This window comes from Physeter macrocephalus, chromosome 14, assembly GCF_002837175.3.
Source record: "Physeter macrocephalus isolate SW-GA chromosome 14, ASM283717v5, whole genome shotgun sequence".
Taxonomy (NCBI): Eukaryota; Metazoa; Chordata; class Mammalia; order Artiodactyla; family Physeteridae; genus Physeter; species Physeter macrocephalus.
The window spans coordinates 17,382,244-17,408,804 of record NC_041227.1 but is presented as its reverse complement, the minus strand read 5'-3'; the positions used below and the strand labels follow the sequence as shown (position 1 = coordinate 17,408,804).

At 52.0% G+C, this 26,561-nt stretch overlaps 1 protein-coding gene across 7 annotated transcripts in view; it reads right to left on the bottom strand.

The window, feature by feature from the left end:
- Positions 1-2,348: 2,348 nt before the first annotated feature.
- Positions 2,349-26,561, bottom strand: part of CHD6 (chromodomain helicase DNA binding protein 6) — a 228,940-nt gene continuing 204,727 nt past the window's right edge. For 5 of the 7 annotated variants that reach the window (XM_055090837.1, XM_055090838.1, XM_055090839.1 and 2 more), the window contains 5 exons: positions 26,223-26,429; positions 24,611-25,063; positions 22,788-22,982; positions 21,683-21,802; positions 13,164-16,437 (listed from right to left, as the gene is read on the bottom strand). In XM_055090837.1, coding sequence (XP_054946812.1) covers positions 15,541-16,437; positions 21,683-21,802; positions 22,788-22,982; positions 24,611-25,063; positions 26,223-26,429 — 1,872 coding nt within the window. In that variant the 3' untranslated portion in view covers positions 13,164-15,540. Of the gene's footprint in view, positions 2,370-2,412; positions 3,080-5,541; positions 5,649-13,163; positions 16,438-21,682; positions 21,803-22,787; positions 22,983-24,610; positions 25,064-26,222; positions 26,430-26,561 lie in introns of those variants that run through there. The other 2 variants (XM_055090842.1, XM_055090841.1) reach the window with 2 other exon arrangements.

Below are 26,561 nucleotides of genomic sequence, written 5' to 3'. Positions count from 1 at the left end.
ATCAAATGGGGGAGGTTTACAATATAAAGTTGACATGGAAAATAAGTGTAGAATAGCTATTGTTATGGACTGAATGTCTGTGTCTCCTCACCCCAAATTCATGTATTGAAATCCTACCCCCAGTGTAATGGCATGAGGAGGCGGGGACTTTGGGAGATAATTGTAACAGAGGTTAGAGCCCTCATGAATGGTATCAGTGCCCTCACGGAAGGGACCCCAGAGAGCTCCTTTGCCCCTTTTCTGCATCATGAGGACACAGTGAGAAGTTGGCAGACTGCCTGCCCAGAAGAGGGGCCTCACCAGAACCCGATCATGCTACCACCCTGATCTCAGACTTCCGGCATCCAGATCCATGAGAAATAAATGTCTGCTGTTTGAGCCACCCCGTCTATGGTACTTTGTTAGAGCAGCCAGAACGGACCAAGACAATCATGACATCCCTGTATATGAAGATCAGTAAGGGAGGCCTTACCCTCCCAGCTGTTAAAACATATGGTGAAACTCTAATACCTTAAACAGTATGGTACCAGCACCAGAATAGCAAAGAGATAAACGGCAGGGAAAATTGAAAGTCCAGAAATAGACCCATCCACAAATGAACACAGAGTGTGGTAAAGAAATGCATTTCAAACTAAAGCAAATAGGAAATGTAGCTGGTTACCTTTGGGGCAAGGGACTTGGTGTGGGAGGATAGTGAGTGAGAGAGGTGTTGGGGTATTTTTTTGTTTTTTTTTTTTTGGCCATGCTGTGAGACTTGCGGGATCTTAGTTCCCCACCAGGGATTGAACCCGGGCCCTTGGCAGTGAAAGCGGAGTCCTAACCACTGGACAGCCAGGGAATTCCCTGATTTTTCATTTTGTATCTTTCAGGATGGCTTGACTTTTCCAACGCTGTTATGTATTATTCTTTTTTTTTAATGTCAGCATAATTTTATGTCAGTATATGTTATCTAGAGATTTTGATTCCTCTTGGGTTTTCTCCTTTGTACTTCTCTGTTTAAAGGGAAATCTAATAAGTGTTATAAAACTAATAATAAAATGATATATAACAAACTGTTGAGCCCAGGAGAGGGCTCTCACCTTTTATGTCATACATTTCCATGACATTTGGACTACTCTGCCTCCTCCTACTCCTCTTTTTTTAAATTACAAAAAAAAAAATTTTTAATTTTTAGATTGCAAGTATGACTTTCAAAATCAAGAAGAGAGGAAATGAATTTTGAACAAAATAAACAAACCAGTGCAGAAATGATGGATTACTCACTAAACAGGACTGGACAACTGGCTCACAATTTGGAAAAAATAAAGTTAGATTCCTACCTTACACCAAAATAAACCTCAGATGGCTTAAAGATTTAAATGTTGGAAGTTAAACCAGAAAAAAATCCTAATCCATATACAATTTTAGGATAGGCAATAATTTTCTAAGACAACGTCAAATGAACAGATTGATGACTATGACAACAAAAATATGTCAAGTTTCTTTCCATCAAAACAAAATAAAGGTCAAACTGCTGCAAAAAAACAAACAAGATAGCTATGTAACAAAGAATCAAGAATTTCAATATATAAAGAGCTCTTACAAAAATTCCCGCCCATATATATATATATATATATATATATATTTATTTTTATTTTTTTTATTTTTTTAATCTAAGCCAAGAATAGAGGGACTCTGACCACAGCGAAACCTGAGTTTCCTAGGGCAGGTTGGAGGTGGGGACGGCAAGGCTGAGCCAGAGGGTTCCTTCTGATGGGAGCAGGGAGAGCTCAGTGGAGCAGCTCTGGGGCCAGGTTGGGTGCCCTCCACGTGGCAGGGGTTCCCTGCTCTCCCTGGCATCCACAGTCTTATCTGGCGCCTGCTTCTTCTCTAGCCCAGCCTGACACACACCTGCCCCGCCCAGCATATCTAACATTTCCCCATTCCTTCACACGCATCAGGCACTTCCCATTTCCATGACTTTCGCAAATGCTGGTGCCTTTGTCTGGATCACCCCTCTCTCATCTCTATTGGAAAAATACACCCAACTGCTCCTTGAAGCCTCAGCCCAATGTCTCCGGTTCTGCATAATTATCTTTGATCCACCCAGCCTCCCAGGGGTCTCCCTTCAGGCTCCTGCAGCACCAGCCCATCATTCCATCCATCTAATTGCACTTTTCTGCTTACCTGTCCTGGTCCCCTGCTAGATGACAGGGGTCCCTCTAGACAGGGGTCTCCCTGGGCTCCCACTCCCCGACTCCGGGTCTGCCGTACAGCAGGTGTTCAACTAATACTGCATGAACAGATGACTCGAACCACGGGTACAGAGCAGAGCACTTGACCTGACACGCCCCACGCTGGGTTAGTTGAGCTTCAGGGTAAGTTATTTCCTAAAACAGAACAATTTTATTAACAATAGGGACACAGATTTTTGACTATTATGTAATTATACACAATTACATAACACATTAAAAATACATTGAAAGAGAAGTGCCTAGTTACAGTTAGAGCAAAAGAAAGACACCCACCAAGGGGCAGAGGTAGCTGAACGCACTTGAACTACTGAAAGCCATTGCTGAGTCCGACAATCATGGCTTCATACCAGATCTATGCCAGGCTCCCCCTTGCCCTTGAGATACCCATGGTCTCGGGGCAGGGTGGCCGAGGGGAGAGAAAGAGCTATGATAGTGACATGCCCAAGTTTTGTCGTGTCACAGGAAGGAAGTGCTGTCAGTGCGCGTAGGATGATTACAGCTCTCAGGGTAGACATGGGGGACCGTGTGAGGCTCAAGGCCCCCAACAGCGTGCGTTATGGTAATGGTACTGGGACGTGAGCCCACAAGGGCGGAGGTTTTTGTCTATTTGTCCACTGCTGAATGTCCGGCATCTGGAACACCATCTGGCGCAGAGTAGACCTTCAGTAAATATCTGTTGACTGAATGACTGGAGATAGTTCCGGCACAGTGTCTGGAGATGGTGCTGAAGTCACCTCTGGGTCTCCCTCTGTTGAATCCTCTTGAGTTAGATCACAGGGCTGTTTTTGGCTGGAGGCTCAGCCTGCAGAGAACCCAGCTCGGAGGGAGCAGGGGGCAGGCTGGATCTGGGGCGGGGGAGAAGGGAGGAGGGGCAGGCACCTTCAGAGTTTGATAAGGAGGCTCACATGGGCCCTGGGTGCCTGCAGCTGGGGGCAAGGACCACAAAGGCAGGAGGGCAAAGGGAGGAAGGGGCTCAGAGGGGGCAGCTCCAGGGACTGGGCCTGGGTTCTGCCCTCCTCCCTGGGCCAGGGCAACAGAAGCTGGTAGAATGCTCTACCAGCCCGACCGCCCGGGCCTGGAGATAAAACACACAGAGAGGGCGCCAGGCTCTGAGGGATCAATAAAGAAGATTTGCCTCCAGGCTCTCTGAGCACAGTAACAAGAACTTGAATTTAGGGCTCAAAAAAATTAGATTCATCCCGTTGGCGAGCGACAGAGCCAGGACTCAACCTCACGTCTTTATAATTCAAGAGCCTGACCTTTTTTATCTCTGCTAAAAAAAAAGCAAGGCCACTGGCACAAGGCGAGCGTGGAACGTGAGGCCAGAGCCAGGCTTCGGTCTGGGTCAGCATCGCACCAGACCTGGGGGCAGAGCCACGGGGTGTTCTGGGGACGGGGCCAGACCAGGGCTGGGGGTCAGAATGGCTTTCTGGGCTCTGGGCAGCCTGCCAGAGACAGTAACCCAGGGTTGGTGCAGGGCCTGCTGGCCCTCCCACTCCCGCCCTCCGTCCCTGGCCCCGCCTGACCTTCCTCCCCTGGGGGGAGGAAAAGAAGGAGTGGGCCTGGCCCTTATCCTGGAGGAGCTGCAGCTGCCCTGCAGCCCCGATCCCAGCACACAAAGGCGCCTTCTTTCCCAGCACGAGGTCTTGATTGCATGTTGCCCTGAGTCCAAAATCTCCTCTGAAGGAAGTGGTTCCCTCCCAAGGGGTGTGTGTGTGTGTGTGTGTGTGTGTGTGTGTGTGTGTGTGTGTGTGTGTGTGTGTGTGTGTGTGTGTGTGCGCGCGCGCGTGTGTGTGTGCTGGGTGTGAGAGAGCTGGGTCACCAGGGTGGTCAGACCCTCTCCTTCCTCCTAGGTTTGGCCTGGAACTTCTCAATCTGCATCCTTTGTGTGTATGCACGTGCATACGTGTGTGTGCGGGTCTGTATGTGTGAACATGTTTGAGCACGTCTCTGCAGTGTCTGTACATGTGCCTGTGCATATTTCTGTATACACAGCACACGCCTGTCCATGTCTGCATGCCTATGGAGCTGCGTAACCAAGTCCGTAACCAAGCACTTTTGGGGGTGTGTGTGTGTGTTTCATGTGTGTCTACACAAGACACCTGGGAGCAGGCCCCCATCTCTGCTGCCTCTGGCCACACCTCCCCACCCTCACCTCCGCCCTGAGCATGTGCAAGCCTCCTCCCCACCCCCAAGCCCGCCTCTGCATTTGTCTGGGAACCACCTGGCCCCTTTCAGCTCTGGGAGGAAGACAGGTTAGTACAGCTTGGCTTGTCCCATACATACTTTCCCAAAGTTCCCTGGATCCCAGCCTAACTCTTTATAAAAAGGCTCTTGGGGAATAGCCGAACAGGAAGCTGGAGACCCTGTCGAGGGGGCTCAGGACCCCCGCTCCCAGCTCCAGGAGGAAATGGAAGCATCAGTCAACAGAGCTTCAGCCACAGAGGGCCTCAAGTCCTGAGGCTGAGCGTAGACTGAGGACCTTCCACCCCCAGGGAGGGGGACACATCATCTCAGGGCAGCAGAGCTGGCAGGGACCCCAGGAACCCCACTGAGCACAGGGAAGGAGAGACCCAGAGAGGTGCCCTGGGCCATTCAGAAACCGAGTCCCTTCCGGTCATCCTGCTGCCCCCGGAGACCCTTCTGTGGATAAACTCCGAGTCCTCCCACCCTCAGGGACGTGGGCCCGCTCCCTCTCTCTCTCGGCCTTGCAGGGAGGCTCTGAGGCCTGGCTGAGCTCTCTGCTCTTGGCCTGCAGAGAGCTCACAGCCGCTGGGCTCCAAGTCGGTCAGTGGGCGTTCGAGCAGCCCCCGCATCACAGGGCGGGGTTTACTCAGCAGCCACTTGACTTGGGGTGCAGGGCCCTTGGGCTGCTTCCTCCCAGCCCCTCAGAGCACAGTGGGTGGGTGGGCTTTCCGCACTGCTCTCCCCCCACCGATACCCGGGCCCCATCCTCTAACCGCGCAGGGCTCCGGCTGGTGTCCTGGGTGTTGGGAGGAGGGTTGTCCAATGGGGCAAGAAGGTCTGACCCCAAGTGAAGCCCGGGGCACAGGTGACAGCCACTCTCACTGTCCGTGCATGGGGACGTGTTGCTGCTGCTGGGGGTGCCACAGCCACGCGGGAAGGGCAGCCCCACGGGCCCCCAGCGAGGATGCCAGAGGTCTGCGGGGCTGACGTCGCGTTCTGCTGCTGAGAGCCAGCTGGGCTCCGGGAGCTTCCCTGGGTCCCCACTGATAGACCCTCCTCTTGCTCTCAGGAATCTTTTTCTAGATGGGGCCAGGGGCGGTATGGGATGCTTTGCTCTTACCTGTCCCATTGTGTCCAGGCCAGGGGCTGCTTTTGAAAGTGAAAAGACAGGAGGAGATTCTTTTCCTTTTCTTTTCTTTTTTTTCTGCTCATTGTCATATCAAGTCCCTGAGAAATGAGCACAGACCCGCTGACTGGCTTAGCACGAAAGGGAGGGGAGCCAGAGGGCGCAAGGAATAATCGAGAACCCAAAATCACAAGGTCAGATTTGAAGAACATTGCGCCCCCATAGTCGAATGGGCAGACAATGCCACTTTGGATGGATGTCTTATCTCTCAACTCCTGCTGCTTACGAGGCTGGGGTGCCGGGCCAGTGGGGCCAGGGGGTGGGCAGTGGACCATGGCTGCTCCCTGGGCCTGTTTGGGATGGTGGGTCGTGTGCTGAGAGCGCAGCTGGAAGGGGCTCCAAACCCTCCCATACCCCAGCCCACGGTGGGGGGCTGCGTCTATATCCCCTCCCTGAATGGAGGCTAATCATCTCCAACTTGTCTGGGGAAAGGAAGGAAGTGGCCACAGGGGCTCAGCTGGCGGGAACTCCTGCTCCCCCAGGCCCCCCGCCCTCCAACTCTGTCTCTCAGATGCACACGCACGCCAGAAGTACCGGTTGAGGGCCCTTTCCCTATGGACACACAGCTTGCATCCCTATGGGGAGATTTGATAAGGGACCGCGGTGAGAGGTGGAGGGTCTCCCAACTGTGGGCCCCGGGACTGGGTTTGGGGGCTTTCCTCAGGCCCCTATAATCCACCTGAGAGGCCTGTACATCCCCCCACCCCAGTCCGCCCGAAGGCATTCACTGGGGCTTTGGCAGCCCCCCTGGCTCTTTGCCAGGTTGGAACGTTTGGGATCTGTGAATGGAAAAGCCTGGATCAGAGCTGGAGTGGGGAGGGGGGAAGGGGTGGGCCTTGGGGCCGGGCTCTCGCTCTCCTGGTCTGGCCTTCTCTCGGTCAGAGCCAGGACCGAGGCCTAACACCTCTCCAGTCTCGTCTCGTCACTGCCTGCCGCTTGCGTGCGGCTTGGACCCCTCCTTTCTAAGACCCTGAGGATTCTCAGGAACCTGCATCCGCTGGGGACGGAGAAGGGTGAGGCCCAAGTGTCAACAAGACAGGCACACACACCCAACCAGGACCCTAGCTCCAGGGGCCCAGTGATGAGACTGAGGAGATTTCGCACGGCTGCTTCAGTCTGGGGGGTAGGGGGGGGTCCCATCAGATGTTGGCAGGTGCCCAGGGTTGCCCCCATGTGCGACTGCAGTGCCTTCCTGGACATTCGGGGGGAGAGCTCAGTCCTCCGGGGGCTGCTAGCTGCCAGCACTGCACCGACATGAACTCCAGAGCCTTTCCTCGTGTCCTGCTGCTGAGAGCCAGCTGAACACCCCAGTGGGGGACAGGATAGTCACCTCCCTTAAAACGCATCCTGGGGGGCTTCCCTGGTGGCGCAGTGGTTGAGAGTCTGCCTGCCAATGCAGGGGACACGGGTTCGAGCCCTGGTCTGGGAGGATCCCACATGCCGCGGAGCAGCTAGGCCCGTGAGCCACAACTCCTGAGCCTGCGCGTCTGGAGCCTGTGCTCCGCAACGGGAGAGGCCGCGATAGTGAGAGGCCCGCGCACCGCGATGAAGAGTGGCCCCCGCTTGCCACAACTAGAGAAAGCCCTCGCACAGAAACGAAGACCCAACACAGCCAAAAATAAATAAATTAATTTAAAAAAATTATTAAAAAAACGCTTCCTGATTCTGCTTTCTCACATGTCACCTGGGGGCTGTATGGGGAGCCTGACGACGCCCACGGCTCCGCCATGGCTCAAGTAGCAGACTTGTTCCCAATGCCCTGGATCCAGCCCGTCAACAGACATTTGTCTGCCCCTGGAGTTTCTGAAAATCTGAATTTATTGCATACACTTAAAAATCTGGGGATTCTATACAAATATCTGAATTTCCATCCTCTGTTGAAAAACAATCAGGGTATTGGGCAACACAGAGCCCAAATTCCTCTGTGGCATCAATGGGCTGTAGCTGGTAGCCTCTGCCCCTTTTAGTCAGGGCAAGAGGTTTCTAGTTGCCATCGGTCTTAAGTTTAAGTCTTAAATCATAAATTTATTGCCTTAACTCTGGCCCGTGTCACTCATGTATGTCACCTGCCTCACCCGGGAGGCATGCGAGTTTACGAACACTGCAATGTATTGAATAAAAGGGCCCCTGAGCCACTGAGGTCTCCCCAGAGGGACACATACCTGTTTCTTAGTTCTCCTTGGGCATGGCCATTCAGGTCGGGGCACATGCCCACAGCTCTCTGTTTTTTCCATCACTGTGAAAAACACCCAGCACGGCTCTCTTCACCCAAGAGTCATCCCCCCAAAAAAGGATGGAGGTGGATGGGGCTTGATTTATTCTAGGTAAACCCTTGGCACAGCTTTAAAACTCCTTTCTACACTTTGGCCCACTTGCATTGATGTCAAATTTACCAGGAAGTCATTAGGCGAATCTCCCATCTTCCTGCCCTGAAAACCGCGGCACTTCTTCCCTCCCGTGCCCTCCCCCTTGTCACTGCCCACGTCTGCTCCCCGGCAGCTGCTCCCCAGGCACAATCCATGCTGGCCGGCAGGAGCCTTGAATCCATTCAGTGTCTCACGTCCCTCTGCCTGGTGCTGAGTCAGGAGAGGGCAACGTCCGGCAGATTCGGTAGTTGTGTGCGTCAGCCCTGTCCCCCAACCAGACTCTGAGGCCCCCAGCAGCAGGGTGGTGCCTGATCCGATCTGTGTCCGGAGCACAGCCCAGCCCGCTGTACAGCAGGACGGGCCGGAAGTCCCCTGGCAGTGTCCTAGGACCCCGTGCCTTGGGAGGCCAGTTCCCCAGCTCTCTGTCACAAGAGGGTCGAGCTGGCCATGGGCTGGGGCCCTTTGCCGGCTGCCCTTAGTCACAACGTGGGAGGGTGTGTGACGGGAACTCACTTGTCCCTGCAGAGACTTGGTCCCAGCTGCTCTTTCCTGTTTCCTCTGAACTCGGCTTCCAGGATGTGGCTGCCAGTAAGCCTTGGCTAGGGCACCCGCCGGCGGCTCCCCGCCCCTGCTGCCTTGCACTCAGCTCCCCGCATCTGGCCTTCCTGTTGCCTGAGCTCCAGGTGGGACCATGACCCAAGCTGGCTCGTCCGCCAGGCCTATCTTCAGCCCACACTGCAGGTAGCCAGCCCACAGCCCCTGACTGAGGACCGTCGTGGGGGCCCCTTCCCACAGCGTGGGTGGTCTGGCCTCCTGGTCCTTAACCCACATCGTGTGTCTCCCTCTACCTGTGTCCTCCGAACACGCGTCTTCCTGCCCTTTTTGGGTCCTTTCTCTAAAAATTGCTTCTCTATCGCTGGCAGCTTCACATCTGTCCTCTGGCTTCCTTCTTCTTTGCCCCAAATAGGACGTGGCGTGGAGGAGAGAGAGGGCAGGATAGGCGGCAGTTCTGACTTTTCCTCTGAAGTGAAAGGATGCCCTGGGGGTTTGGAGGCGGAAACTTGAGACAGGCCCGAAGTCCAGCACTTCTTTGAAGTCTCTTTTATCTCAGAAGTAGATGTCACTCTTCTATACTAGTGTATGGTTCATATTTATACAAAACCACGTTTGAATTAATATAAAAATATTTTAAATGACTTAGTTTTTGCACTGAATCTGTGAATACCATGGATGCTCTAGGACAGGAGTCTGCAAGCTTTTTCTGTAAAGGGCCACATAGCAAATATTTTCAGCTTTACAGGCCATGTGGTTCTGGAACAGCCATTCAAGCCCGCTGTGTGGGGTGGAGCCAGACCCGGACAGTACGTAAAGGAACGTGGCTGTGCTCTCAGAAAACCTCGTGGTCTCTGAAATCTGAATTTGGTATGCTTTTCATGGGTCGTGAAATAGTATTCTTTTGACTTTTCCATTATTAAAAACCATAAAAGCCCATTCTTGGCTTGTGGGCTGTACCAAAGCAGGCGATGGGCTGTGTATGCTCTAGGAAGACTGTTGACGGGCCTGTGCTTTGGGAATCAGACGCCCCTCTAGGTTCCTGTCCTTCCACTCACGGTGCCACTGGAGGAGGTGACAACCACCTGGGCCTCGTCCTTGTCTGGGGAACACGTTTGGGATGAGATCATGGGCGTCGAGGCCTGGCACAGCGGGAGGTGGCGCTGGGGACCCATAGCGGACGTGGGGCTGGGCCTCGGAGTGGGGGGGAGGAAGGTCACCAGGGCCTGGTGGGTGCAGACGGCACCCTAGGGCGAGAGGCGAGCAGTTTTCACACTAAAAAGCCAGACCGAAGCTCTCGCAGTTGGGGTTTCTGGTCCTGCTTTCCAGGTCCTTACTCAAAGCTTGGGCTGAAATGAGGCTCTGGCCTTTGGAGATGGTCTGTTTGCAAGTTGCCTCCCAGCAAAAAAAAAAAAAAAAAAAGTACAGTTTGGGAACTCCCTGGCGGTCCAGTGGTCAGGACTCCTCGCTTTCACTGCCAAAGGCACGGGTTCAATCCCTGGTTGGGGAACTACCTGCAAGCCAAGTTGCCTCTCTCCTCTTAGCCTCAGAGGACTCCTCCCCTCCCCCCAGGCCCTTCTGGCTGAGCAGTTACACAACCCCCTGCCAGGCTTCTTCTCCACCTTCTAAGGCTGGATGCTTCCCCATTGGACCCAGGCTGGGGAGTCCAAGCACCCAGACGCCATGACCGCCCCCAGGCTCGCACAGCAGGATGGGAAGGAAATACCTTCTTTCCTGGGTGACCTGGCTCCTCTGGCCTCAGGGCTGGCCTCTGTAGCCAGGGGGCAGCACAGGCCAGATCAGCCCCTCTTCTCCTTGCTCATTATCCCTGTTTACTGCTATTTTACAAAGCTGCACTGAGGGGTAGCCTCCTCCACGCCTCAGACCAGATGCCCACCCTGACTCCATTACTGGCCAGTTTATGGCTCTGGAATTGGTTTCTCTGTGTCCCCAAATCCCTTGCCATTTATCAGCTGAGTGATTGGGTGTTACTTAGCCTCTCTGGGCCTCAGTCTTCTCATCTGTAAAATGGGCATAACCTCAGTGTTATTGTGGGGATTGGGAATATGGCCATAAAGCACAAGCCCCATTCAAAGAAGTTCCTAGTAAATGTGCGTCATTACATTAAGGGACCGGAGAAAACAGGATGCCTGGTCCCTCAATGGTTTGAAATCTAGATAAACCAAAAACACCTTAGCATAATTACCTACCAGATATTGCATGGGATATACGCGTACCAAGAATATTAGTTTATCTGAAATTAAAATGTAACTGGGTGTCTTTTTTCCCCTAAATCTGGCAACACTACCCCAAGGGAGGCTACACAGACCCGGAAGCTGCCCTGTCCCCCAGCCCCCCAATAGTCTCCTCACCCCTTTAGTTCACTCTGATCAACGGGCTTGCGTGGAAAGGCCCCTTCTTTCCTGTGTGTAGGGTCATAGGGACAGAGGCAGTCGGAAAACCTGTTTCCTGCAGGTGCTTTGAGTCCAACCCCAGATCTACTCTGTACTTGCCTCGGGGCTTGGAGCAAGATTCTCCTCACCCGATTCCCCTGCTACACCCCTAATTTAACTATCTTATCGTTCCGGGACTGGCAATCCTCACCTCACCAGCTATTTAAAAGGAGTAAAGGTACATGACTCAAATATAACAAGCAGTTGTACGCACTTGACATTGATCATTTCCATCAACCTCATCAACAACCCTATACGTTCAAGTTATAATTATCCCTGTTCTACAGAGGAGGAAACTGAAGCTTAGAGAAGGTGGGAATGCTGCTCCTGCCTCCGCCAGGGGAGCCACAGCTCTTCCAGGGCCTCCATTCTCCTCCCCTCGCCCCCCATCCTAGTTGCTCCCTTTGTCCTTTTGACCTTGGGAGCTCGGACACCAGGACGGGCTTCCACAGCACCAACTTCAGTCATTTTCCAAACGCATCGCGGGGAACACCTTGCTCGTAGGAGCCGGTACTTTATTTATCCCTTTCCCTTATTTCCTATCTTACCCCACAGATACCCCGCTGAGCGTGGATTATGAGGGTGGTCACACACATGGTAGCACAAGCCGTGTGTCCTGAGGACCTGCCCTCGCGCTCCTGTCCCTCGGAGACTGGGTTTTGAGTAGCCACGGTCCAGAACCAAGGTGATAGTCACTGAGCTGGCTGAACCAACCCCACTGCTGACCTGAGAAAGAGGTCCTTTTGTGGTTTCTAGACCTGGCAAATAACAGTAATTCTTGCAAGAAACCTTTTTTTTTTTTTTTTTTTTGCGGTACGCGGGCCTCTCACTGTTGGGGCCTCTCCTGTTGCGGAGCACAGGCTCCGGACGCACAGGCTCAGCGGCCACGGCTCACGGGCCCAGCCGCTCCGCAGCATGTGGGATCTTCCCGGACCGGGGCACGAACCCATGTCACCTGCGTCGGCAGGCGGATTCTCAACCAGTGCCACCAGGGAAGCCCTTGCAAGAAACCATTTTAAGGTATAAATGAATAGAGCATAAAGTTTTCCAGAGGGTGTGACACAACTGTTCCATGTTTCCCGGTGCCAATTCTCGCGAGTGTAATTCAGTCAGAGCTGGTCTCTGAGGCTGAGGGGGTCCCAGACTAAGTAACACAAAGGTTGGAGTGTCCTGGCCTCAGGCTGGTGGGGTTGGGGGGCTGTCTATCCCAGCTCTGTTCTCTGTGGTTGATGAGATAGCTTTGCAGCCTCTCCGTTGGCTTTCGTGAGGCAGACTGGACGCCAGCATTCCTCTACCCAGCAACCAAGATGCTCTGAGGACAAATGAGGTCACTTATGGTAAACACGCACGAAACATTAAAACACTAGCCCAACGTACATGACTAATTGTACTCTCCCGCCCTCATACAAGGAGGTAGAATCTACTGGGGCAGGCTTGGAGGTCAAGAGTGAAACCAAGACTCTTTACTACTTATTCTTCTACCCAGAAGGAGGGTTCCCCAAGTCTAAAGGTCTACAAAGCAAACTGTAGCAGAGGTCCGTAAGGCCTTCTGGAACCACGGCCCACCCAGGCTCCAGGCTGTCCATCCACCACCTGTTGGTACCAGCAAGGGACCCAGCAAGGGTGAGGCTGCTCAGCCTCACCGAGACTTTGGCACTTTCCTGCCAGCCTCATTGATAACTTCTGACACAGCTACCCAAAGCTAAGGATCACGAAGTTCTTAACAAGCCGTTAAGAACTTCAGCTACCGAGGCAGTTCTGTGTTTTGGGGCCTGTTCCAACCCACAGAGGCTCCCTCCTGAAGCCCCAGGTGTGTGACCTGAGGTGGGGCCTATGAAATGGGGCTTAAGAGAGTGGAGGCATCAGCTGCGAGCATTCAGGCCCCAAGTCTGGGGAGTAGGTGCGGTGCTGCACCCCCTTCTACGGCATCTGTTTTAACCGGGTGTTCTGGTAGCTCAAGAGATAAATCAAGCCAACCCTCATGAATGACATTTAACAAGCCCCCAACAGGGTGCCCGGCATAAACTGGGCACCTAGGAAAGACAGTGGATTCCTGTGTGCATATGATGCATTCATAAAAATGCCCAGGCAGCAAGAGACATCCAAGTGCCACTGAAGTCCTCAAATACAAATTTGACTTTTAAACTTTTTTTTTTTTAAATCCAGGATCAAGACCACAGACAATTTATTATGTAAGACATGGGGTGAAGAATGATCAAGGAAAGTTATGGCTGTGAGTGACATGGAATTAGATGAAAAGGCTCAAGTTTGCTGAAGAGAGTTTAAATTTGGCTTTTGCTCTTGGAAACGTCAAAATAATCATAAGAAGCACTTATGCCTTACAGAGCAAATAATCCACAGAGTGTCATTTTCATTTTGCAAACAGGGACACAATAGCAGTCAAAGAGAAGCCTAAACACCCAGAGAGTTAACATACAGGTTCGATAAGATATAACACGGGATTTAGCATGCTGGTGGGTTTTTAAATCAAATCCATATTGAACCCTGTGACCTACTGTAGGTTCTAAGTGGAACCTGGGGAAAGCAGCTTTTCCATACAAAACAACGACAACAAAGAAAACCCAGGCTCTGCTGGATGTCTATAATACTCATTTGCAGTAAGGCTTTCAAGATACATGAATTTTTATAGCATTTGTATTTTAAGGATTTAGGGCAAATACAGTTTTTTTTTCTACTTGATAAAAAGAAAATTAGTACTTAAAAGGTTCAAAAAATATATCAATTGAGTGATTTCTTTTTTACATAAATAAATTATATTGATTTTCAGGATTTAACAGCTGAAAAAACCTTTTCTGCTTCCACTGGAGGCAAAACTGAACAAAATGTTAGTTAAATAGAGAGAGCAGCATTTCTAAGAAATCTGTTGTCAGCATTAGAGATCACCTATGCTACAAAGATGTCATTAAATAGAATTTGTTCAATTACTGGATTCTTTCTTCTTATATGATCAATTTATAGAATTTCTGATTTATAACTCTGATTCATAAAACTGGGACTCCAATTTTTAAAAATACAGCTGATTGATTTTTTTTTTTTTCGGCCACAATTTAACAGACTTCTTTGAGATGCTCATTTTGACATTTACATAATTTATAATCCCAAATGTATAAAAGACAATGACAAAAGCATCATAAATAAATAATGCAAACTGAAATAGTTATGTCAAATTTTTGGACCTTCTGATAAATTATAGCAAAACCGTAACAGAAAAAGTAAAAAATACAGTAAATTGTGACAACAAAAGGTGAAAACTGGTACTAGTAACACTTCCAACATTTCTAACGGTCCTGCACAGCCCTATGCCCCTGGGGACTGAACCACGAGCTTCTTTCAAGTCTCAGAGTGTGAACTGTGGGTGAAAAGTGACACCATCAGAAGGGAAGGACCACGTGGGAGGGCGAAGGAAAGCAGGTGAGGGATGCCGGGGCCAGCGGGTTCTTCCCGGCCTGGGCAGCTGAGGAAGAAGGGGGAATGATGTTAATTTGCAACACGGTCTCCACTAAATTGATGCTTTGGGATCTGGGTCCGACTGTAAAATATAAACCGAGTAGCGAAAAATCTGGAGAGAAGAAAAAAACTTTTCACAGTCGCATTCCAAGAGGTGGTACAAACCTCAAACCCTGGCGAGTCTAAGAGTGTTGAGGGACTGTTTGCTTTGCAGGCTCCAGAAAGAGCCTGATTCTTGGCGAAGGGGAGCGTGAAGTTAGGAGCCAGGGGGCCTGGCAGTGGCCAGAGCAGTCCCTAAGGGGCCTCGGCGGGGGCACAGCTAGCCGAGCGCAGTCCTCCACCCCCATCGTCGCCGGCAACGGCTCAAGGTGTGTACAGCTCTCCCGTACTGAGAACCCCCTGCTAACCTGGGAGAGGGGGGGATGCGTGTGTATCAAGTAATGCCCCATCGGTATTTCTTCTTGCTGCAGGTGCCTGAAAACCCACAAAGGTGTTACTACCAGTAAGGTTTCTGCTTTAGAAAGAAATGAACATACGTGGTTTCAACCATTAACTATATACTTCTGCCTATCCTACTCGTTTAGTAATCATGATAAAACTGGGAAATATTTTAACTAAAAAATATGCACCAGCACTTCTTTCTCTGTGCTTTTTGGTTCCCCAACACATTCTTCCCATTCAGCACAGCTCATGGAAAATAGAGCTGCTCTCTGCCTCTCCTTCGGCCCTTCTTCACTGGTAAATCCCTAGACGGTTTTCCTTTGCCATTTTTCCTCCTCAAATAAGTGGGAAACTTGGAAGAGAAGGGGGCAGGGTGTGTCCCCACGTCTGCACTAACTACGATTGCTGGAATGAACGACTGGGTACGGAGTGAGGACTCTGCACCTCCTACACTAGGTCAACGACACTTAGCTGATGATGTGGCAAGACCCTGTGACTATTAACATCTGTTACCATAGTTCTCAGACAGGAAATCAGGTAGGTAATAGTACTTATGGAAACACAGGTTCTTATGACAGTGAAGTGAGGGAAGTAACAAACCTTGATGGGATAAGAAACTTACAAGTCATAAGAATTTCTTCAATGAAAAAGTTCTAATTGGTGACACTGTTAGAGTCTTGGGGGCCCCCTTCGCCGGCCTGTGCTGCGTGTCCTCTCTCTGGAGGCGCGGGGGCCCTGGATTCGGGGCAGCTCTGGGCACCACCCGGCTCCCTCTCCAACCCAGGTGCAGGCTCTGGGCTGGGGTCCGGGTTGTCCCCTTTTGTTTTCTTCCTCATCCTCTTCTGGCTCTCCAGACCTACTATTTCCGAGTGTCTGGCCTGCTGCATGGCCGGCAGAGCCATGCCCATGCCGGGGGAGACAAACATGGATGGGTAAATGAGTCCGGGGGACACTCCTGGGATGAGAAACGGGTTAAAAGCCACAGGACTACTCGTAGTTATTGCAGGTTCGGCCTGATCGGAAAATGGACTAGGACCGGGCTTGTCTTCAGCTGACGTGTCCGTTTTGACATCACGGCCGCTGGGCTGGTCTTCTGCAGTCTTTTCAGCCGCCGACGTGCCACTCTTCGTTGTGCTTGACAAAGGCGCTGGCACAGCCGAGGCGCAGGTGGTGGCCATGGGGGCGTTGAGGAGCCCCCCAACCCCAAACATCTGGGGCACGGCGGCCATCCCCGGCAGCACCATGGGCAGCATGCTCAACGTGCTCTTGACCTCTTCGCCCGTGGGCATCGCTGCGAAGCTGGCCGGGAACCCCACCAGCCCCGTGAGGGGGATGCTAGGCATGTTTCTCATGTTCTGAAGTCCGACCAGGTCCATCCCGGCGATCAGGCCGTTCATGAACAGAGGCCCCATCCCGGAGGGGGAGTCCGCCACAAGGGCGGGAGCCTTCAGGAGCTCGCTCCGGGGCCGCCTGCCCCTCCGGCGGGGGCCTGAGTCTCGGAGAACAGGCTCAGGAAGGGTGTGATTGAACTTGTTTTCCGGGAGAAACCCCTGAAAAAGGACAAAGAGACACCAGATGCTGAAGGTTACTGGATGGCGGGTGAGCAGCTGGGGGCTCCTCACCGGCCTTTCCTGTCCGCCTGCCCACACTGAGCTGCACAGCTCTGTGCCCCAAGGGCCTCTCTCTCGAGGCTGAGCGCCTGAAACCACCGAGCCGCTTCCCATGTGCTCACGGCAGAGGGGCGCCCGGCCAGCGGAGAGGCTGCTGGAGCACTGGGAGCTGGAACCAGCCAGAGACCTCAAGTCTTAGTCGAGACTTTTTTTATCGAGGGATAACTGACATAATATGACAGTAGCTTCACGTGTAAAATGTAAAAACAAAAACAAAGGACAACTTCATGAGTTTCCGTGTCCTCCTTGCACAGGGCTGTGCCAGTCTTCTCTGCTTCACCCTGATATGAGCGCATGGGCTGCCGAGGCTGGCAGTCGAGGCCTGTGGCTGCGACCCCTCGTCCAGACCCCACATTCGCCTCCCTCCTGACACAGGACGGTTTTTAACTGAAGCCCCAAAGCAGGGCAGGAGGATGGGGCTTGGGAGCAGGAAGATCTCAGTCCTGACCTAAACCCCCAGCTGTGGGGTGAGAAAGGACAATGGTACCTAAAGTCAGATGCTTAGAAGATGCCACAGGTCTCCGCTTACGAGGCAGTCACAGCGGCAGGTGCGTGGGCTGCGTGCACATGTGGGCACACCTGCCCCGACACGAGGAGTGGCTCAGGTGCGCCGCTCCTCTAGGTAGTGAGGGTCTCAGCAGTGAGGGGAACTGGCTGTCGGAGGTGCTAACGAAGGGGGCGGTGATAACGGAAGAGCGGCTGGGCTCTCTGCTCTTTTTGGTGGTAACACGAAATAAGCATCTGCCCTGTGTCGGGCACTGGGTGACGGGCTCCGTGTGAGGGATCTCAATTCGTCATCACGCCCACCCTACGAGTCGCTACTACTGTTACAGCCATTTCACAGGGAGTTCAGAGGTTCACAGACACGTGAAAAATGTGCACTTGAATGTTCCCAAGTCCCCAGGAATAACGCTACCTTTGAGGTCTTATATTTGTCCTTTGAAGAATTTCCCAAAGAATATTAAAGAAAAACCAGGTCATCATGGGCAAAAAGCTTTACGATGGTGAACGTTGTTTGAGGAGAAAAGTCTTCTCAAAAGGCCTTGGTTTAGAAAAGCAGAAGAGGGAATTCCCTGGCTATCCAGTGGTTGGGACTCTGCACTTTCACTGCCGAGGGCCTGGGTTTGATCCCAGGTTGGGAAGGAATGAAGATCCCACAAGCCGCGCAGCGTGGCCAAAAAAAAAACAAAAAAAAAACCAGAAGAGGGAGAAAGCTCTGGAACCGTCGTGTTTAGTCACCTTTCTTTCTCACAAATCGAAGGGCAGGACTTGCCCCCAGGGCACAGTTGGTGAGTGACAGAGGCAGCAGGAGCCCAGGCCCTGTGGCCCCAGCCCACCTGACTCTCACACGTGACCAGCCACCTGCACTTTGAAGGCTGGTTTGTCCTCAGTTGCCGCTTGGGTCTGGGGATGATGCCTGGGGAGCAATTCCTGCCTGGTTCCGGTCTCTAAAAGAGAGACGGTTGGATGTGATGGATGGAGCCAGGCTAAAAGTATCATTTTTCACTGGCCTGTCTTGAGCCCGTCAGTGCAGATTGCCTCATTCTGGAGAGACCACAGCCTCAGGCCCCTGCTGGGAAGCCCACCTCAGCCCAGGGCCTGGCCATGGTAACCACCACTCAACTAACAACAGGCTTTCCGAGACCTGTTCCCTGTAGCCCAGCCACAGCCGAGAGCCCGGGGAAGGCGCCAGCTGTGTCTTTTCCCTTTCTACTCCCACATGCTCATCCTCTTCCTCCTCATTACTCTCCAGTGGGAGGGCCTGTTCAATCTTAGAAGTCTTTCTGTTGGGAAGAAAAGAAACCTCGAACTTGATGAATAACGCTTCCATCTTCTTTTCAAACAATCTGCTGTATATAAAGCAGACGTTCGTTAACACGCTTTATTTTGAGCTCATCAGGGCATCTGGAGCTGGAGAGCTCACTTCAGGCAACCTGCATCCTGCAGACCTTTGGTCCCTGTGGCCTTGCTCACCGAGTTCAAGTCGCACTCCTCAGGTACCAGGATGTCCCCACCCTTGTTGGGAACCACTGATATAGACAACACTGGGCCCTTTCGGAACCGGGAACTTGTCCAGAAGGCCCAGGCTGGCTGGCTGCCCCCCTTCAGAGCGGGGCAGCAGCATCAGAGAGGCCCGGGTGAGGAGAACAGTGCTTCACCCCCAGCTCAGGGAGGTGAGCTGGCAGAGGAAGTCGGCTCCACCTCTTCCCGCGAGCATCATCCTAGCCAGCCCACGGCTGCCCACCCAGGGCCGATACCCCTCCCAGCAGCTTGGCGACCACACACCGCGGGCAAGGCGGGCTTTGGCGGCTCTCCTTCCTGGTAATTACACCCTGGGAACAGACCTGCTTCCTCTTCCTGGGGAGCTGGGGGGAGGGCAAGGAGAGGCAGACAAGAAGGAGCAGACGCTCAGCAACGCTGCAGGCGTGGATGACCGCACGGGCGCTCCAACCCCAGAACACTTTTCTTCACCAATACACGGCAGCATTTATTCCAAAGCCTGCGTGTTCCAGCTCTAAAACTTAACTTCTGGGCGGAGGCAGAGAAGGAGGTGGTGACCCAAACCTACTTGCTCCTCCCAGGAAGGTGAGGAGGCTCGGCCAACAAACATTCCCTGAGTGGAAAGAGGCCTAACAACCAAACGCAGTATGAGGACCCTGGTTTAAAAGTCCTAAAAACAAAACAAAACAAAACAAAAACTAGCCCTGAAAGGCATTTCTGGGACAAGTGGGGTAACCGGAATATGGGCTAGCTACAAGATATTACTAATAATGACGTGTGTGATGGTGGTAATAGTGATGGGGAAAAACATTCTCAGGAGACACATGCTGAAGTATTTAGGGGTGACATGTCATCTCTGCAATTTACTGTCAAATGGCTCAGCAAGAAACAAGCAAAAAAAAAAAAATCGGGCTTCTCTCTAGTTGTGGCGTGTGGGTTTTCTCTCTCTAATTGTGGCACATGGGCTCCAGGGCACATGGGTTCTATAGTTTGAGGCACATGGGCTCTCTAGTTGAGGTGCGTGGCCTCAGTAGTTGTAGCGCATGGGCTTAGTTGCCCTGTGGCATGTGGGATCTTAGTTCCCCGACCAGGGTTCAAACCCGGTCCCCTGCATTGCCGACAGATTCTTTACCACTGGGCCACCAAGGAAGTCCCCCAAGGGGCATTCTTTTTCATTTTTTTGCGGTACGCGGGCTTCTCACTGTTGTGGCCTCTCCCGTTGCGGAGCACAGGCTCTGGACGCGCAGGCTCAGCGGTCACGGCTCACGGGCCCAGCCGCTCCGCGGCACGTGGGATCTTTCCGGACCGGGGCACGAACCCGCGTCCCCTGCATCGGCAGGGGGACTCTCAACCACTGCGCCACCAGGGAAGCCCCCAGGGGGCATTCTTAAAGCTGAGTCCCACGGCCTGACCACAGCCTGTGCGATGCTGTCTGTGGGGCTTGGCTGCACACACAGCAGAAGAGGCTAAAGGCAGGAAGAAGTTCCTTGCGGGATCTGAATGTGTTTCTAGAAGAAATGAATGGTAAGGTGTCTAGGGGACAGACACAGAGTGCAGCATACCCCAGAGGCTCCGGTCCCAGGACGGGCCTCGGGAAGGCCTAGCAGTCCCGAGGACCAGGCAGACGCGTGCTTTCTGTTCAGGCCTTACTGCAGGCAAAGGACCCCGAGGCAGGGCCTGAGTTCATTTAACAAAGGAGGGAAAGCGCATCTCTGGTTAAGAGGCTGGCTCCTAAGGACAGCTCAGAAATGAGTTTTCTGGCGGGGGGTCAGCGTTTGCAGGGGGGGTGATGAACGTTAATTTCCAGCGAATGTGAGGGAAATTGTTAGACGTGTAAAAAGAAACGAGAAAGTCAAGGGGGAAACCACGTCCTTAAACCAAGAGGTCAGAGACTCCACCAAGTAAGGACTGGGGTTGTCTCCTGACAAAAGGAGAGCGAGGGGAGGCCGCAAGCGGGGCCGAGAGAGACAGAGGGATGAGAACCGATGCGGCATCAGTCTGTACAGCACGAACGGGTCTAAGGTGTGGGTTCCCGAGGATAAAGCAAGAGAGGTGGGCAAAGGGCAGCTTTTCCAACGCGACAAACCTAACAAGCAGTGGGCCCCAGCCATCCTCCCCGGTGGCCAGGGCAGCGCGTGGGGATGAGCGAGGGCAGTGTTTGTCCGGCTGCCGGAGGAGTGACCCTCCAGGAGACCAAATCAGAATCAAGCTCCTTGGGAACATTAACGAGCAGGAAATGACTAGGGTGGGTGGTCTCTTGGAATTAAAAAAGAAACGGTATCCAGGAAATCCCCCTAAGAAGGGACTGCATACCCAGGAAAGCGGTAGCTGGCAGAGCGCTAAGGCAGGCGTTCAGGAGAGCCTGCGGGTTCAGAGGACAACCCAGGGAGGGCAGAGTCCCACGAGGATCCTCAGAAGCGCCCTATTTGGGCAGAGCGCACTTTGAGGAGGTTAAAAGCACATTTGTGTATCATTTGCCCAAGCTCAACACATTTTCAGGTTGAAATGTTACCGCCCCCTAGAGGTTACGAGTTTTCTATTCCAAATTTGTACTCATCTGTAAACTATAATTAACTCAGATTCGTTCCACTACAAGTATCTGCAGATGTCTTTGAAGTCGCTTCCAGGCTTATGATTCTATAATAGGAAAAGGGCAATGCTTGGAGTCAGCTGTTTTTCATTGCCAGCGAGGATGGAATAGGAGGAAATGTCTTAAATGGTAGCCAGAAACACTTTGATTGGAAAATGAAAATTTCCAGTAATGAAGTTCGTTAAACGCTGGAAACATACTCCTGATAAGGGTTAAAAGGTATTTTTCCCTGAACTGTCTAAAATGGGGGTGGGGGGGTGGAGGCAGGGCGGGGGGAGCGGGTTGGGAATCAGGCTTTGGGAATGGTTTAAGTACAGACTTAACCCAAAAGTTTTGGAGGTAAAGGGTGAAAACAAACGACCACGGAGGCCATGCTGCTGGTGAAAACACCCCAACACCACTTATCACTGCTTATCAACCTCCTGTGCAGCTCCTGGTCCCCCTGGTAAGGTCGCCTGGCTACTGCCTTCCCTGCTGGAGCTTTCTCTCTAGGTCTGTAAGGCCGGGCTCCACCGCGATGTCCGTGCTCCTTACCCTCAGGCCTGGCTCCTTGGGGACGGCAGGAACCCTCTCTTCCCCACTCAGGGAGTTGACGTCTAATTTTCCAGTATCCTTACAGCGTGGCCTCCTCTGCTTGGGTTTGTCTGAAAAATTCTAGGAGGTAAATGGAAACCAACATTACAAAACATTCTGCCACAGATTCTTCTGATGAGGGTGGTGCCTCTCAGCTGGTTTTGCTATTTTCTCGCTCACGGCCCTCTGCACCGGACCCGTCAGGTTAGGCTGAAGGGAAGAGCCCCTAGGCCCTCAGCCAGGCTCTGTCCTTGAAGCCACGGTGTCCCTGCAGCAAGCTGGAAGACAAGTCTCCTGTGGGGGCCTCCTGGCCCTCCAGACCAGAGCACCTGGCTGACCCACCAGTTTCCCAGGGCACCACTTAATCCCTCCGCTTTCCCCCTGGTCACTGTCTCGGATTCTCTCTTCACTGCTCCCTACTTGGCGGGCTTCGTCTGTCTCTGGAGGGTGTGCATCTGTGAATGCATCCTTCTCCTTTCCTTGGGAGCTTTCTCCTGCCACGTCTTACTAATGAGATGTACCCAGGACAAAGGTGGTGGGGGGGTTGACGAGCAAATGAGAAACAAAAAACCAAGACAAGATTTCGTTGCTCAGGAGCCCTCTCCTCCAGATTCTTAGTCTGAAGGACTGAGGGCAGAGGCAGTAAGAGAACTGAGGAAAAGCTCCTGAGCAGTTAACTGAAACTAATCCATCACCTCAAAGTGATGATGCAGTAACTTGAAAAGAATACACAGGAACATTTCCACAAAGTGGCAGCGCTTATGCAACCTAAAGAATTCTCTGTGAGCTCATGAATGTGATCATTTGGGGGAAGGGAGGGCTGAGCTTAGGCAAGTTCTGTCCTCGTAAGATTTCCACGTCTACTTTCCGGCATGGCATTCTGATTTGGGCTGTAATTTCTGTTACTGGAAAATGGAACCAGAATTTAAACTGTTCTTCTCCACTTTACAATGATGTCCTCAGTGGACACCGACTTCTCTCAGGCTTCCTGGTCCTCCTGCCCACCCCCCCTCCCCCCCCCGCCGCCAGCATCTTCGTGTCAGAGACGGCACCGACACACACTCACCGCGCCAAAGCCAGGGACCTCGAGGGGGCAGTCAGCCTGCTGCCGCAGCCAGTCCAACAGGCTCTTGCTGGGAATGGCTTTCTCGGCCTGGCTGCCGGCTACCGGGGCCGGCTCCGGGGTCGAAGTGGCAGGCACTGGCCCTTCAGGAGGGTGTGAGGTGCTCAGGGGGGCCTGCCCTGGGTCTTCGTGGACCTCCTGGACGAAGGGAAGACAAGTACGTGCAGTTCATCACGACAGAATGAAAACTAGTTTCTCAAAGGAAAACACATATGGTGCTGTTTGCATCTTCCCACCAGAACAGGGCTCTGCCTGTGCCTGACTACGAAGCCCCCGCTGAACCTCCTGGCGTGTTAGGCGTTCCCGCCACCTGATGGCTCCTCTCCCCTCTTGTCTCCGCGGTAGACTTTGTACTGTCCTGTCTGCTCAGGTTCCCTCTTGCCGCCTGTGTCACCATCACTGACAGTCCCGGCGACACTGGCCACCCTGCTCCTCTCCCCCGTAGCTCTCGTCACAGGTTTTCATACAACAGAAAGTACCATACTGCAGCTGCCTTACCTAGTTCTCTCTCAACACTGCCGAAGCCTGTCTTACTCATCTCTGTATTCCCAATGCCTATATGGAGTCTGCTGATAAAGTACAATGTCAGTGCTAAATAAACAGCTGCATAATAAATTTTTCAAAATACTCTGAGGCCAAGGAAAAAAGTTTCCCTTCTTCCATTGGAATTCTACAATCATTATAGGAAAACTGGCTTTGTACCTCTAAAAAAAATGAGACAACCTTCTTATAGACTTGGAGGATTGGACAGGGCAAGAACCTGCCATTTCAGCTTCCCAAATTATATAGAAAGTCTAAGAGGGAAACATATACCAAGCGATACAGCGGAGCTCTCTGGCTCTATAGAACCAAGTCCTTGGTTTTGTTCCCTGATCTGCCATTTACCACCTGGATAATCTTGGGCAAATTATTTAACGCTTGTAAGCCTCAGTTTGCTCATCTCCAAAATGGGAATAGTAACAACACCTTCACAGGGTTTTTGTGAAAATCACGCAGGACAATCACGTAAAACCCTGAATGCAGTGCCTGGCAAAGGCACTCAATAAGTACTGTTCATTATTACTCCTTTTAAAGTAAGAAAACATGAAATGTGATTCCTGTTTCGGAGCTCAAAATTCAATAAATGGGAAAAATCAAAATACAAAGAGAGAAGTCAGTGCTCTTTGACACATTAAACAAAGTCTGAGGGGACTCCTCTGGACCAGGTGTGCAGTTTCTGCCCTTTTCTGTTGTTTACAAGGATCTCTGAGCTGACAACACCTTAGTGTGACCTCAGGAAGCCTCACAGCGACCCTCTGTGGTAGAAGCTGCAGCCCCCTCTTTACAGAGGAGCAAAGGGGGGTGCTCAAGGTTGGCCAGCAGGTCAAGCAGCAGAGCCAGGGTTAATGTTCAGGACGTCCTGACTCCCAAATCCCAGCTCCTGAAAAGCCCACTGACCTCGAACAACGCTGTTGCAAACACAGCCCTGCTTCTGCTTTACTCTTTGGATCACCAGTGACTCCGAGACACTGGAGGCTGGGCTGTTACTGTGTGAAATGGTGAGACCTCCTGGTTCATTTTTCCAGGTTGCATGCAGGTTAAGGGCCCTCGATGGACTAATACCTATTTCTAAAAGAGACTGAGAGAAACTGATGACGAGAAAATAAGCAGGACAAATGAAATAGGGATAAAAGATCCATAATCAAAAAGTGTTATGTCTGAGGAAGAAGGGTTTGTTGCTCAGTGTACAGAGGTCAATGTTTGTACTTAGTGGCTCATATACCCACCAAGATCCCCGCCTGGAGTGTCTGCTCCTTCAGAAAGATGAGGTCCACGCCTCCGTCTACATGCTTCCGCCTCCCTCTCCGCCTCCTGGTGGCAGCGTCATCTCTCCTGAGGCTTCCGTTGACGATCTGTCCAGTCACTGGATGGATCAGGCCGGCTTGCAGAATCCCAGACAAGTCCATGCCAAGGGCTCCTTGAAGTGAACCGATAGCCCCAATCTTAGGGGTGCTGGCGCTCACTGGGAAAGGGGATGTGGCCCCCGGGGACCCCTCCGATGGGCAGGAGAGGTCTATCGCTGACTCTCCGTGCCAGCCGTTGAGGACGATGGGGGCGTGCCCGTGGGTGGCGGGGAACTGCTCCAGGCCCCGGGTCTTTGTGTCTCTCTCCACCTCGAACTCATAAGGACGCCTGTGCTTCTGTTCATCCTTTGTGAATACCGAAGCCAAGAAGCTCTCCTGCGAACACACACATGTGGCAAGAGCGGTTTGAACGCCACCTCTGTGGCTGAATGACAGCTCTTTCTAGGCCCCATTTCCTTGGGGCTAGTAATCATCTTCTCAGAACTTCTTCTAACTCAAACCTTCTCAAACTTTACTACTAAATCACCTGGACAGCTTGTTAGAATGCGGATTCCACTTCAGCGGGCCTGAGATTCTCTGCATATCTAACAAGTTCCCAGATGCTGTGAAAGCTGCTAGTCCATGAACTATACACCTGGAATTGCAAGATCATAGTTTAGGGAATCTCAACCTCAGCTGTACATCAGATTCAACTGGGAAGTTAAAAAAAAAAAAAAAAAAAAAAAAAAAAAAAAAAAAAAAAAAAGCCAGTATTGAGTCTACAATTCCGTCAGAATCCGGAGCTTCTCAAGGTCCCCAGCGGAGTCCAGTGTGCAGCTGAGAGTCAGAGCTAGTGTGCTAATAACCATGCATCCTTAAACTTGACCTTTGAGTTTATAAACCACGAATAAAACTCATGCCTGCTTTGACTCCGTCAGAATCCGGAGCTTCTCAAGGTCCCCAGCGGAGTCCAGTGTGCAGCTGAGAGTCAGAGCTAGTGTGCTAATAACCATGCATCCTTAAACTTGACCTTTGAGTTTATAAACCACGAATAAAACTCATGCCTGCTTTGACTCCCCTCATTTCTATCTGCTGCCACCGTTCTCAGTCCTCAAGTGTTGCACATCCCGATCCATTCAAGGAAGACCTCATACAGTCATCAGTCATCACGACATGCCAGCCAACGTCCCCCCTTTCTTTGGAGGCACTCTGCCACTAAGCTGGTCTAGAACTTATCCCTTCCTCAGATGTCCACCTGCCTCCCAGCCCCGAAGGCACAGCCTCTCCCTGACCCCCATCTCCCATGAACCTGCACACCACTCCCGTTGGGCTGCAAACGCACTTTCATCACGCACTTCCCCGCTCCAAAACTACAGCCTCTGCTGCCTACAGGATAAAATCCAGATTCCTCAATGAACACTAATGGCTTGACCCCCAAAAAAAGAAAGAAAAAAATTCCTATCCACTCAGTATTTGTTGAATGAATGACTCAATCAAGAAGTGCAAAGCGTCCTCCTCCTTTGTTTCAAGGTCAAGAACATTCTTACAGCCTCACCTTCTGCATCTGGGCCACCAACGCTGCGCCACTGCTGAAGACGTGTTCTGATGCTTCTGGCTCTGAAAGGCTGCTGCGGGGACCAGCGCCGCTGGTTAACACGGGGGTGGGCAGCGCGGCCGAGGGCTCATACTGCTGGTTGGAGGGCCACTTCCCTTTTAACACCACATGGCAGATGTTATCCAGGCGGTTGATTATCACGCGATCCTATAAAAAAGAACAAAAGCTCTGAGGAATAAGTACCAAGTTACCCAAATTCACAAAATCCCTTGAAATCAAGTGGCAAGTTTTTTAACCAGAAGGAATTGATTAGAAAAGGGTGCACACAAATGGACTCAC